At 43.3% G+C, this 13,985-nt stretch overlaps 2 protein-coding genes across 7 annotated transcripts in view; one reads left to right on the top strand and one right to left on the bottom strand.

Annotated features, from left to right (window-relative positions):
• Nucleotides 1-4,804, top strand: part of TBCD (tubulin folding cofactor D) — a 281,185-nt gene extending 276,381 nt beyond the window's left edge. Inside the window, exons 38-39 of the mRNA XM_019502452.1 lie at nt 242-326; nt 4,444-4,804. Coding sequence (XP_019357997.1) covers nt 242-326; nt 4,444-4,455 — 97 coding nt within the window. The 3' untranslated portion in view covers nt 4,456-4,804. The remainder of the gene's footprint in view (nt 1-241; nt 327-4,443) is intronic.
• Nucleotides 728-13,985, bottom strand: part of B3GNTL1 (UDP-GlcNAc:betaGal beta-1,3-N-acetylglucosaminyltransferase-like 1) — a 417,067-nt gene continuing 403,809 nt past the window's right edge. For 4 of the 6 annotated variants that reach the window (XM_019502483.1, XM_019502512.1, XM_019502519.1 and 1 more), the window contains 2 exons: nt 9,194-9,282; nt 728-2,222 (listed from right to left, as the gene is read on the bottom strand). In XM_019502483.1, the coding sequence (XP_019358028.1) occupies nt 9,202-9,282 (81 nt within the window). In that variant the 3' untranslated portion in view covers nt 728-2,222; nt 9,194-9,201. The remainder of the gene's footprint in view (nt 2,223-9,193; nt 9,283-13,985) is intronic. The other 2 variants (XM_019502489.1, XM_019502498.1) reach the window with 2 other exon arrangements.

The raw sequence follows: 13,985 nt of genomic DNA, 5'->3' as shown, positions 1-13,985 counted from the left end.
AAATACTGTTGTGAGATTTTTTAAGCTGTTTGTTTCATTATGGCCAGTGCTTCCCTGCTACCAAATTTCCAGACCCCTGGGGAGTCCCACCGGTCAGATGATAACAGCTCCACAGGCTGGATCTGGCCTGCAGCCTGAGTGTTTAGCACCCCTGGCTTATACATTTAGTCAGCTAAATCTATTAAAGATGGTTTTCTTTCTGAATTGACTGAAAAGGTAATATTTCTCTTTTCCTTTCCAGGGATGCTGAATTACTGCTAGTGAGAGAGAAACGTAACTACCTTTGTGACCTCATGAAGGTGCCCAAACCGCAACCGGTAACCAAGGTAAAGTCTGGAATGTGTATTGTCAAACTTTCCTTGAAAACAAAATGAAAGCATTAATTGCTTTACCATGAATTCTGTCTTTTCAGACTATTTCATGGGCAACTGTGTGTGCTGTCCTTGTTAATAAAATATAGAAATCAGGACCTAAAGGAATGTGCTGCACATCTATGTCTTAAATAAGAATGTATGGAATTGCCAAAAATGGTTCTTATAAAGCCCTCCAGTCCCATTCCTTGAAATCATCCCAGACTTCTGGTATAAACTCAACTTATTGAGACAATGGAAGAATGAAATAATGTAATACAGATACCTCAGTATGAGTGTGTCTATACTGTTAGGGAAAAGATGGTAAGAATTCCCCCTCCAAATTGAACAGCAAAACTAAAATTCTGTGACACCGATGACATCTCAATATATCAACTTTTTGTTTAGAACAAAAAGTTATTGAAACATTCAGGAAAATTGTATTCCTAAAGCTAATACATAAAATGAAGTTCTCTGAGGGTAGATAAATAGGCCCTAAGGTATGGGTCAACAGCCTACAGCCTGCAGGCCAAATCTGTGATTGTACTCAGTCTTGGAAGTCAGGGTGTCTGTGGAAATTTGGCAGCAGGGGGATCAGTGGGAGGTAAGCAGCTACAAAGTGGGATGGAAGCCGTGGCAGCAGTTGGATTAGAAGTGGTGGCCTGCCTTTAGAGCAATCTCTGTTCATATAGCCTGTTGTTCTTAAAAAGTTGATTTCAGAATTACCCAGCAGCTTCCTTTGGAGAAGCTGCCCCCATAAAGGTAGAGAACCCTCTGCTTCAATCACAGTAACCTGAGCCAATGGAGCGTAAGCATTCTTTTCCTTCAGACACATTCATACTGTGAGGAGAAGAAATAGTTTAAATAAGATGCTGGACAAATAAATACATATCATTATCTTCATTCTGCTTTGAAACAGTTCATTAGGGGAGGCCCAGAAAATAGCGCAGTTTGCAAGCCCTGAAATTGTACAAGGTCACAGAACCTGAACCCAGAGATACTTTTTCACTCTTAGGTTCCTGCAGCAATGTTAATTACTGCTGAGGGAGCTTTCCTACTAAAAGATCCTGCAGGCAAGAAAATAAATGCCATCCTTAGGGCTGCTGAAGCAGCTTTGAAGTTTGTTCTAACTGTTATTGGCAAGCGGTACTTGTCCTGCTGTGATGGACTAGAGACCTCTACCATGAGATCAAAGAAAAGATCAAGTTAATACCTAAGGAAATATCCTTAGTGGTTGTGTTCATAAAGCGAGGATTTGTGGACTCTCATAAATTTGGCAGCAAGAGCTAGTTCAAATATCCTGGCACCACCACTGACACAGGAATGATTCATCTGACCTCAGAGTCTCAGTTTGAATCCTGTTTATGGAGAAGCTTGATGTTGAAGATGGGTGATAATATGGACAGAAGGAAATGCACAGTCTTCACTCTAATTTGGGTCTGTAACTCATTACAAGAGCAGATAGTTTATTTTGGTCCCGTTGATTGTGAAGACCCCAGAGAAGCGACTCTTATTCCAGGAGTAACAGTTATAAGAAACAACTATAAGAAAATCCAACCAGGGAATAAATACAAACTCTTCTCCAAGAAGTATAATTTATGTAGCCTGTTTCCTTGGCTTAGGGCTCAGGAGATCCAATGCCACTGAAGCCTGATTAAGGGAAGGTTATATCGGATAATTATTCTGTAGAGCCGTTGGTCTTTGCACTTCCTTTCTAGTGTCAGCAGATGAGAAACAAACCTAAAGATCTCATGCCTTCCACATTTGAGAAAAACATAAGAGATACTAAACAATGTGGGGGTTCTTTCATCATTCTTCACAGGAAGAGAGGTTTCAGGAGAACTCCTAAACTTCATGAAGATGAATAGGCTGCTGAAAAAGACAGAGTTAGGGAGCAAAGTGTCTGTTATTACAGCATGATTTGGGGGAGATGCATAAGAAATGTATCACACACATTCTTGTCAGGTTCTATCATTAGTAGGTTCCTTCTGTTCTCTAAATGAAATTTCTACCTACCAATACAAAATGATCTGTTTTTGATCCCTTGAGCATTCATGAGCATATAATTAGTGACAAAAGCCTGGCTGAGGTGGCTAAATGCATGTCTCACCTCATTCTTTGGATGACACATTCAAGTGTTGTCCCCCCCCAAACGATATAGCAAGAGATCCAGGTACATCTAGGCCAGTGGTGCTCAACCTATCTGATCCCGTGTACCAGTCCAACTCTGCGCACCAGACCCTGCCACAGAGCAACCTCACATAGTGTCCCCAGGCACCAAATCTGGTCATGGACTGAACCCACCTATTAGCGTGATCTGGCATGCAGGGCCATGTCATCCAGCACACCTCACTTCCAATGGGGGTCTGAGGACCCCAACAATTAATACTGGCAGTGCTCCCTTGCTGCTGTAGAGGGAATCCTGCTATCATTTCTTCACTGCCAAATTTCTGGAGTTATTGGGACCCCCAAGGGCCAGATGACATGGCTCTATGTGCTGTCAGTTGAGCACCACTGCTCTAGGCCATACATATATGGATTTATGATATTAAAATTCCATCTGAATTCTATCCACATGTGAATCAGGATAAATGGGAGGCCCAGTGTCTTTCCAACTGAGGAAGGGTTTGACAAAATCCAAGGTATTACAGAATGAAGACTTATTCCACTTGTTCATTTATCTTTAACTGCAGCTTCTAAAACTTCTGGTCTCATGAATAAGGATTGCTTACATGAGCACTTCAGATGCACTCCTTCCAGGCCTACACCATTCCCAGCAGGGGATTTTAAAAGAAAGTGAAAGTGTCTTCCTCAGTAGACAGTCTTTACTGCATGGCAACAGAAAATGTGTAATGGCTTGGCTCATCCTTCTGCAATACGGACTCCCAAAACCTCAGTGCAGGCTCCCCAGCCTCTCAGGGTGACAAACACACTGGAGAAATAAGAACTGGCAGGCTGGTTCTTGTGTGCTTTTAAAGTTACCATATCTTGATTGAATCAAACATTAATTGTAGTATGTACAGATGGGTACAGGGTTAATGGAGAGGAAGAATTTGTTTTTGGGGTAGAAGGTCCCCTTGTTTCCATTAGGATGATGCAGAGAAATAGACCAGGGCTGTGCAACTGGTGGCCTCTGAGGAATGAATCTGTAGCCCCTGGGCTCCTGCTCTGGGCATGTCTACCCTTTTCTCTGCCTCTGCCTCCGCCCTACATCAGAGTTGACATGAATTGTGAAGTCATTTGCTTCAGTGGTCTGACAAGAATGTCAAAATATTGGAGCAGAAAATATTCTTGAGACATGAGCCAATTGTATTCTAATTCACTCGGAGACCAAAAGGAAAGAGTGGGAAGAAATGAAATGTCTCCTTAAAAACAAGACACCTAAATGTGTGTCAATGTTTGAAAATTGCTGCAAGTAACCTAATACTGAGCTTCCATTAAATACCTGTGCATCTCGTCCAGAAGTTAAATTTAGTAATTTACCTTTTTTCTTCAAATAAAAATAACTAAACCATTTGTAAGCAAAGCAACCTAATGAATACTCCCGGAGTTCACTCTGAGAAGTAATAACTCACTGAACTTGAACCATTTGCACAGCAGTCTGATTCAGTGACAAACAGGTTTTGGTGGCTTGTGTATGTGCGTGCATGAGAATGCACAACACTTTGCCTTTCCCCAGAAGCTCAAATTTCATAAAAGCAGAGAAAAACAACCAACTTGGCTAGATAAAGCCAGGCATAACATCACAATTGCTCCCTTTTTACAAATGGACTATTTTTTTTTTTAGCTGAATGAGGTTCGTTTAACCTAAATCCATGTGTACAATTGTATTCATGCAAATTTTTGAAGGAATGAAAAGAAACCTGACATTCCAGTCTGAACATAAGTAATGGAAAGCACTGTCTTATAGAAGTAGGTCTAAAAATACCCTAGCTATTGCAAAATCTATACAATCTTAAAACAGAAATTTGTGTTTCAAAAATGTAATTCATGGACTCAACCAAAGCAACTGTAGCTGGTGGCTGTTAAAAACAACTGAATACACCACTGAAAAGCAATTTCATGAACTCTTCTTTCTGTTTTGTTTCTATAGAGTGCTGCGTAATGTGTTTAGCATGGGCTGTTCCTTTGAAAACTGATGTTCTTGGGTTTGTGTCATAAAAGAGGAAGCAGCTTGCGTGGTGATGTCTCAACAGCCTGGATTCTCAGTAAGAGCTGCAAAATGCGACCTTCAACCACAGTCACGTCAAGTCAAAGTCTACTTTGTGTTACACACATTTACCACTATGTAAAGGCAGCCATCAGAGTTAATTGTGTTTCCAAATCTCACATTCATTATCTGTAGCCACAAGACAGCAGTTTAACCTTGTGATCATATAATTGAACTTTTTTTTGTTTTTGATGCTAATGACTTGTATTCCTTCAAATCTAAATTAAAGTCTCCCATATACAGTCATTCAGTCTGTATGATCATGTAACACCTTCACAACTTAGGGCTGATGCTTGTAGTCAAGTAAGATATTCAACCCTGAATTGTTACATTTAGAGCAGCGCTGCCCAACTTGGACAGTCCTATCTTGGAGAATTTTTTTCATGGTTAAGCGTGGCAACATTTAATGGTAATAAAATCTTTCCCATCATCTTCAAACAAAGCATCTCATTAGGTGTGGACAAATGGGGCTTATCTGTATTCAATCAGTAGCAGGACCTCATCCATGTCCATTTGTTGTTTTCCAGTCACATGTGCCCAACTCCACTCTGTACTAAATTATGCCATCTTACCACCAGGCAGAGTCAAATTCAGGGATGAGAATACTGGTATGTGAGGTAGAACAATCACATTTATTATTTACTTTTTCCTTGTCAGAGGAAGACTCTTTTGGATATTGGTTCACTATTTAATTTTTAAAAATGTCTGTACTATGACAAGTTGCTGTTGTTGGTTTTCGTTTGTTAAAGGATGACAGCACAGGGATGTTTTTCATCTAACTTGCCCATTTTTAGTACTCAAGTACTTCCATAACAAAGAACATGAAAAGCTTTTTAGCTCTGAATTATGAAAAACTGGCACCAGTGGTACTTGCTTGCCTTCATCTTTAAAGCTGCATGCTCAAAAATGAGTTATACAGAAAAGCTTTTAAACAAATTCAACACATGTTCAAACTTAGCTATCTATGCCAATATTTTGTTCTAACTATCACTCCTTGGTTTTCTGTATGCTGTTTTGGGCATGCACACAGTTAGCCTTCCACGTGCTTCACAAAATTGCTCTTAGAGCTGAGTATTTTTGACAGCTGTATCTACACAGGTACTACAGTAAGTAAGGGCACCCTACACTGTGATTCTGTTATTGTTCGCAAATCAAACTGAAAATAGAAAAGAAAAGGGGACAGTTCAGTCAGCTAACACCAGTAAATTTTAACTGATGTGACATGCCTGAGCCAGCTGTGAAGACAGCCAGTTGTTTCTGTGGGCACAAGCAAAGGGCACTGTAGTGAACATAGTAATTTGCTGTTTTTTTCTCAAAACTGTAGTCAGTCACTCCATAAACAGGCCACTATGGAGAAATGATACAAAAGGTGATTTCCCCCCCATATTGTAAACCAAAGCATACCTGACACTTTGAGAGAGGGTACCAGAGAGATTTTGAAAAGCTATTATTGTACTATTTTTTGCTATTGTCGCAGAGTACATACTGAGTACTATGGGTGCTCAAAGCGGGCCGTATTTGATTCAGATTTCGCCCAAGTCAGGGACAGGGATGGGATTTGGTGATTCGCATCACTGTTCCTGATTCAATTCGGCTGAAACTGAAGAATCGCTGCTAATTCAGAGAATCAGGAATTTGAACATAGACACAGCTTTAAATGTTTTTTCTATATCTTTCAAGGTACCAGCATGGCTTGTTCATGCTGCGATGCTGGGGCACAAGGAGTGTCCCACAGGAGCGTGGGGGAGGCCCACCATGGGTTTGGCAGTGAACCTGGAAGTGGAGTGGAAGTATTTCTGGTCCACTTCCGTGTCTGCTGGGGAGCATGTGGAGGACTCCCTCATGTCCCTCCAGCTTGGCAGTCAGTCACAGGGGGGACCCTAGGTGCCACCCCCCCAGACCAAGGAGGCACCAGTTGCTGAGCCGGGGGGGCACAGGCCCCCCCCCCCCGCATGCTCCCCGGCGGACTTAGTAGCAGATTGGAAGTGCTTCTGGTCTAATTCTGGGTCTGCTGCCAAGTGCAGTGGGGAGTGCCTGCGCTCCTCTGGGATACTCCACGTGCCCAAGCTTTGCAGCTTTCATGACCCGCCTGCTACCTAGAGGTATGTAGAAAAAACATTTAAAGCTGTGTCTATATCCGAATTGCCAAATCTTTCTGAATCTCTCCAAATCAATTCGGAAGGTTCTGATTCAATTCAGAAAGATTCAAGGGTCCTCTGATTCAGAGATTCAGCCACCAAGATACGGCACGGAGAAGTCCGGGCTGGGTCATGTGTGACTACAGGGCTCTGGGAGCTGGGCTCAAGGGTCTGGGGGCACAGATAGTGTTTTTTTTTTTTTTCTTCAATCCTCCCTGTCACATGACATGGGCTCCGAGGGATAGGTACATCGGTGAATAGACGACTCCAGCAATGGTGCCATTGTGAGGGGTTTGGCTTCCTTGACCACAGTCCGCACTTCAGAGAGTGGACTGTTGGGAAGGGATGGCCTCCGCCTCATCTGGAAAGGGAAGAAGTTCTTCTTGGCCAGAATGGCTGACCTTTGTGACAGGGCTTTAAACTGAGACCACTGGAGGACAGGCAGTCTACTAACAGTTCTAGCCTAGGTCATGTCAGCTGCACCACCAATAACTTGGGCAGCCCAAGGGAACCCACTCCAGTGACAGCCCAATGAAAGGTCCTGCTTCACTCCTCAAGGAAGCATTGGGCTTCTCCTGGTAGACTTAACTGCCTGTACACAAATGCCAGGAGCCTGGGAAATAAGCATGAGGAACTGTCTGTTCTCCTATGTGAAAATGACTGTGACCTTGTAGGGATTACGGTGACCTGGTGGGACTCCATCTATGATTGATCAGTGGCAGTAGGGGGTTGCACCTTGTATAGGAGAGGTTGTGTGGGGAAGAGGGGTGGGGGTGTTGCTTTTTACGTCAAGGATCAGTTCACTTCCCTGCAGATTGAGTTTCCAAACCAGGAAGGGCATCTTGAGACCCTCTGGGTCAAGATGCAATGAGAACATGGGGAGGGTGACTGACTTGTACCAGTCTACTATAGACTTCCCCACCAAGAGGAAAAACTAAATTGGGAATTCAGTAGAGAACTGGTTGAAGCTGTGCACTCCCAATGCATGATTGTCATGGGAGACTTCAACTTCCCTGACATCTCTTGGGATGACTGGACAGCCAAATCTGACAGGTCGCGGAGCTTTCTCATGTGCATCGATGACCTCTACTTAGAAGGGTTGCTTGATCTGGTCCTGGCCAAAGGGGAGGACCTGGTGAGCAATCTGCGGATTGAGGGGAAGCTTGGTGACAGTGACCGTGAATTGGTCACCTTTTTAGTTCACTGAAGAGCAGGCAAGCCCCTCAGTAAAAAACAGAAGTCCTTAACTTTGGGAAGGTTGGCTTTTGCAAACTGGGAGAATTTTGCAAAAGCCAACCTTTTTACAAAAGTCAGTCAGGCAATTGGTCAGGAGGCCATACCCCAACTTAGACCATAAAATTCAAACTGTCAGTCTTTTTCTTGCCATCCACCGTGGTGTGCCTCCACGGCTGGGAGCCTCATCAGCTGAGGCGACTCAGCTGTGGGAGCTTTCGACTTGTCGGTGCAGGGGGAGTCCAGGATCATGATCCTAGGTACCCGCTGTACCAGCAATAAGACATGATGGAATCTGATGCACGATCCCACAATTACACCTCCTGCAATGCACTTGTGGCACAGGAGGAAGTACAATTTACCTGCATGTCTGGAGGGGCCCATTTGTAATAAATCACTAAGTGTCATATTTCTCTTGAAAAACAAAGCAAAATGTGGACCTGGGGTTCTAGTTCTGTTCTGGCAACAATATAACTTGCCAGTCCCCCCCTACTAGGGAAACACGACTTTATATGATGTTAACGAAATCTACTTTTCAAATCAACATGGGAGGCAAACTGGGAGGTGACTGCTTGTGTAGTCCTGTGGCTGCAACATGCTTCATATCCACACTATTTTTTGCACAGGCTGAAATCAGAGGGATGCCATAACTCTGGGCCTCTTTAATCCCTCAATACTAGCAGTTCCCATGGATACAAAGTGGTAATGCAAAGACTGTACCTCAGGAAACACCAGCTGTTATTGTCAGTAGCAAGTGATTAACCAATTCCAGCGAATGGCTTGGGGGGGCCCCTGCCCACTTTTGACAGAACCTAAGTCTTCAAGGTCTGTACGCACTTTCTTTGGGAACATTTATATGATGTTTGCTTGGGACTTAATATTTCCTTGGGGCTAGCCAGAAACATAAGTGACAATGTCAGAGGCTGCACAATTTAGCAACAAAAAATGTGCATCTCAGCATTGTGCTGCATTGGTCGCTAGTGATTTGTGTTTGTTACTGAATTCTGTGACTAAGTGGGAAAAATTACAGCTGTCAGCTGACTTTATGAAGCAAGTAATAGGCCTTATTAAAAATTGGTAAATATAGATGCCAGAAGGCATTACTAAAGTTTGCTTTTAGAAATGGATTAATAATCAGAAGACAGATTAATCTGGTGAAGTTCAAATGACTAACTGAAATCCAGTCCTCTCTGGACACCATTTTGTTTTCCAACACACATACATTGCTCAAGAAACATGAACTCTCAGATTCCTTGCTATACCTCAGCTTTCAGTTGAAATGATAATAATCCAGTCCCTCTTTCAAGTTCAGTTCGTTCAAGTTTTTTTCAAATACTCCACCTGTCAAATCCTATGGGAAGGAAAACAGCATTAGATTGGTTTGGTGAACATTTCAGGGCATAACATTACTCACTTGGGATTTACAGAGCATGGGAAGAAAGCTGTTGGTCTAAATAATAAAGTAGAATTGAGCAATGTTTCTACCTGTTCATATGTTGTTTAATGCACTTAATTATGGCCTTGGTGTTTAAAATTCATGGGTGAAGAGAGCTTATTTCAAGTCAATGGAGAAAAATCAAAGAATGATGTTTTAATTGTTTCTCTGAGCTGAAGTCTGTCTTGTTCTCCTCTTGCCTAACTGGCCATATTTTGGATAACCACTCCACCCCTACTTGAAACAAGTGGCTTATAACTCCAGACAAATACTAGCAGCATTCAATCTCTCTTTTCATCCTAAACTCATGGGGTGAGTGCCGGCATGTTCAAGAGCTTTTCCAAAGGAGCCTGGGGGGGGTGTTCACCAGTTCAGAGCGCTGGCAAAGAACTCGCTCAAACTCTGGTACGCAGAACACAAGTAGCTCAGTGAAAGTAGCTCTGCAAGATGACTGTATGTGAGAGCTTTTGTATTTTTAAAGTACACGCATTTTAAAGGAATGGAATGAGGATCCTTGTTTAACAAAATAGTGATTTTGTAGATTTAGCACAATGATGTTCTTGTCTGCTGAAACCAACCTTTCATCAGACCACTGGCATATTAACCACAGTTACAGGTGTTTCCTTCAAATCCTATTTACAGTCTGAACAGGAACGCTGTATTTTTGTTCTACATGCAGTAATGTAGGGCAGTGATACAGACCTTACTGTGGTGGTGATGTCATTGGGTAAACATGCTAACCTCAGCATTTCTCATGTGTTAATACTTTGGCCTCCTACAGCCTTTAATTTCACAGGTCTTTGTTCCCCACTAACAATTCATTAAGCCTTCTAGTTCTGTATGATGTATGCAAGAGATAAACATAGATTAGTAGAGCCTCCCTTTGGGTGGAATACAAACAGCTGTTTTAACAGCATTACCAGTGCACAACACCACCTTAAAAGGATTTAGGAAGAATGCTGTGCACAAGTGCATCTCCAGGAAGAATCCAGGGAGACTGGATGCCAAACTTTAGTCACAATGATTGGATTTAAATAAAGAAATTGCGGACTCTTCAGTGATCACAAAGCTTCAGAACCTAAGGTTTATGCCTCACAAGACTGATGGCATATTCAGCTTCATGTCTCACCCAGGGCAATATGGGAAGGCTACTGCTTACAAATGACTTGTAGCATATCGATATCCCTGCTAGTCTTCCAGTCCTAGCAGTGAGCAGGCCTCAACCTGTGTTGACCTATAAGATGTTACAATATTAATGAGTAACCAGGCAGTACTAACTGGGATCAGTGCTACTTTTGGGAGTAACGTATGTTGCATGTTCCAAATGTATGTTCCATTCTTCAGTATCAAGTTTATGGTTCTGAGTTTTGGGGGGGGAGGGAGAAGGGGGAACAACTCTTCACTCTTTCTCCCGCTTAAGCTCACAGATGAAAGGAAACACCTACATTTAGATTCATTCAAACCTCAAACTCAGTCCAGCTCTCTACTTCAAAACCAGAGTTTTAATTAAATTTTTTTCAGTTTTCCACTTACATTAAAGCTGCTGCTGCTGTTCTGCAATTCCAGCAAGAGGGTAACTTCCAAGCCAGCACTTATTTTTCAGCTCTGATGTTTATGATTCCAGAGAATGATTCGATAAGTGATTTATACAACTTCTTTCCTACCAAAAGATTCTGAAGCAATTACAGTGTTCAACCTATGCCTCGGGATGGGGTATGTCAGCTGCTACCCACGTACAACTACCCCGTGGGGTCAAATGTGACTGCTACACACAGCGGCACTGCACTGTCTAGGCCAGGAAGTGCTAAAACGGGTGACCAGCCTGTGGCTCCGAAGCCGCAGGTTGGAAGACATTTAGAGACATTTGGAAGCTGGTTGCCATGTGCTCATGCAAAGATTCAAGGAGATGCATATTAACTTCTGAAGAGCTGCACGTGGAGCCGGAGCCACAGGTTGGCCACCCCTGTGCTAAAATATCACATCCAGCCAGATGTGGGAAGTAAAGTGCCTTGGAATGACATGAAATACATGGACATTTTCAAAGAGATCCAGCTTGTTGAAGGAAATCCATGCTTTTACAGAAATGATATTAAATCACTGAAACCAGTTACAGCGCCTGCTTTTGAAAAGGCTGTGTGTGTTGAGATAGCAGTGAAGGTGGGTTTTTTTGCCATTAGGCTGTTTATCTCCCCCAGTCCCTTGGAAAACCCCCAGTACAGGGATTGCTTATGTGCTTGTTCTTTGTCCACGGAACATAGGAAGCTCTTTTCTAATGCAAGGGTCAGGCAAGGGCACAGCCAATTAGGTTCTCATCACTCTATCATTCATTGGCACAACACCTTTTCTTCACGTAGGAGCCTGAATAGGACCATGCTCATATCGACTGTGACTCAGCAGGGCAGACTGTTCCCCTTCTGCCCACAGAACAAATATTTTTTTTGAGATCAAGAGCTTCAGGAAGGTGACACCTTGCAAGGGGCTGTCTACCTCCTCCACCTGTCTAGGTCAATGACAGTCAAGGATTCTGAGCACCTCGAACCACGGGGCCCTAGTTTTGCGGTTCAGCTGAGCCTGCATGCTGTCACTGCTCTGTATGCTAAGCTTAGCACTCATGTCACTGAGGGTTTCTATGCAAAAAACATAAGGCTAAATTATAATGTCACGTCTATGCTACTGGAGGCTAAGGCTGGGGGCTCCTACAGTAAAGCACAGCAGCACGGTTCCATACATGCAACACTGTGATGTGGACTTAACATAGCTCCTTCAGTGCAGCATGAACACACACAGATATGTGCTCCTGGGGCATTTAGTTCAATAAAACAGCAGCCTGTTCAGATGGGTTTTTTTTAAAAGCTCAATGCCAAATTCAGCTGAGGAGCTAAAACACACCTCATTACCTCTTAGCAGGGGTGTGGAGAGTTGGAACTAGGCAGGACTTAAGGGGACTGACCTACTGCAAGACGCTAGAAATAAAAAATGATAAAATTTAGTCTTCGTTATTGAGATTGGAAAGTCGAAAATTCCATCTGCTTCAAGCTCTCAGCATCCAGTCTGAGGCACAATGTGCTAAGGGACACAAAGTGAGCAACAGAAGTTAGTAGGCTCCTGCCCTTTGTGTTGGGCAGAGAGGAATCTTAGTGAATGCTAACTTGTCTGGAAAGCCTACAGGTTTCATGGCAAAATTTGGACAATTACAAGAAAAAAATTACTACAAACCTCTCTTGCCCCTTTCTTCCTCCTCCCTGACTCTTCTCCCTGAACAGAACTGCACCTGGTGCCCTCTGGCCTCCCTGCCAAACTGAGCAGGGGGCTGCAGAGTACAATTTTGCCTTCCAAGAATTATTTTAAAATTGTAATTACAACACGATGCCAAGATAAGCAAGAAAGGAGCTGCCTACAGAAGCCAGTCAGCACAGCCCTGCACAAGTCACAGTTGGGGAAAGTGTAGGCAAAGAATCCATTTATTCACCTTTCTAATACTTAGATTGGGCCTGGTTTTTCAATAGCTAAAATCTCAGAACTGAAAAAAAATGTCTTTTTGACAGAACAGTAAAAGAAAGGGAAATGCTCACAACTCGTCAGGCAGAAAACAGGGCAGGGTGACACCTTAGAGACTAAGTGGTTCAGGGAGGCATAAACTTTCATAACTTACAGCCTATTTGCCAGATGCTGTGATTATTACCAACAGGGAGCTATTTCTCTCTTTAGGAGAAACACTATGTTCTGGAGACAATTACTGGAGCCCATTGTACAAAGACCTTCCCTGAAAAACTGTCTCCCCAGAAAAATACCTAAACTTTCCAGTTTCAGCAAGCCAGGAGTCCACAGCTAATCGTCACTCTGGTAATAGATGAGGACCTGCCATAAAGGAGTATATGGGGAGAAGAGTCTGGCTACCAAAATTGTGGGAAGGCGTTAGAAGAGAAGAGTAAACTAGAACTTGGCCCAGTGTCAGGTGAACTGTGGGGAGCAGGTGAAAGGAGAGAGGAAGAAAGGACTGAGCTTTGCTATAAGAAAAAGAAGGAATAAAGACAATGGGCACATCTACATGTGCGCTTCAATGTGGAGTTGCCTAATTAGCTCTGCACTAAAGCATCACTGTCTGCATGAGTTCTTCTGTTAGGGCACAGTAGATGAATTAACTACAGTGTAAGACAGTACTGTTGGGAACCTACAGAGTACCTAGCCACAGGGCTCCTATCCAGCTCCTCTGCCACCCGCTGCCCCCTCCTCGAGCCCAGGGCCGACCCCTCAGACTCTGCTGCCAGTCTGGGGATGCTCTGCCCCAGCTCAACGAGCTACAGTCCTGGGTGCACGTGAAGACACTGCACTCGGGAGCAACTGACTCTGGCATGAACCGCATGGGAGTTTATCATGTTGGTGCGTGTTGGTTATCATGTTACTGGCAAATGTAGGTGCAACCAGTAAGTGGCAATCTGTGGAGATGAAGGACTGTCCAGAAAGAGCACAACACACAGGGGGCTTACTGCATCAGGAGAAAGCAAAAAAAGGAAAACAGCACCACAGGAACATATTGAAACAACATAGGGTTCTCAGTGTCAGATGTTTCATTCTTATCACATGGAAAGTTCTTACTGTATCTGTGGCTGCATTTACAC

Source organism: Gavialis gangeticus, unplaced genomic scaffold (genome assembly GCF_001723915.1).
Source record: "Gavialis gangeticus isolate Ggan-Ray unplaced genomic scaffold, GavGan_comp1, whole genome shotgun sequence".
NCBI lineage: Eukaryota > Metazoa > Chordata > Crocodylia > Gavialidae > Gavialis > Gavialis gangeticus.
The sequence above is the reverse complement of the archived record's forward strand: the minus strand, read 5'-3'. Positions and strand labels throughout refer to the sequence as shown.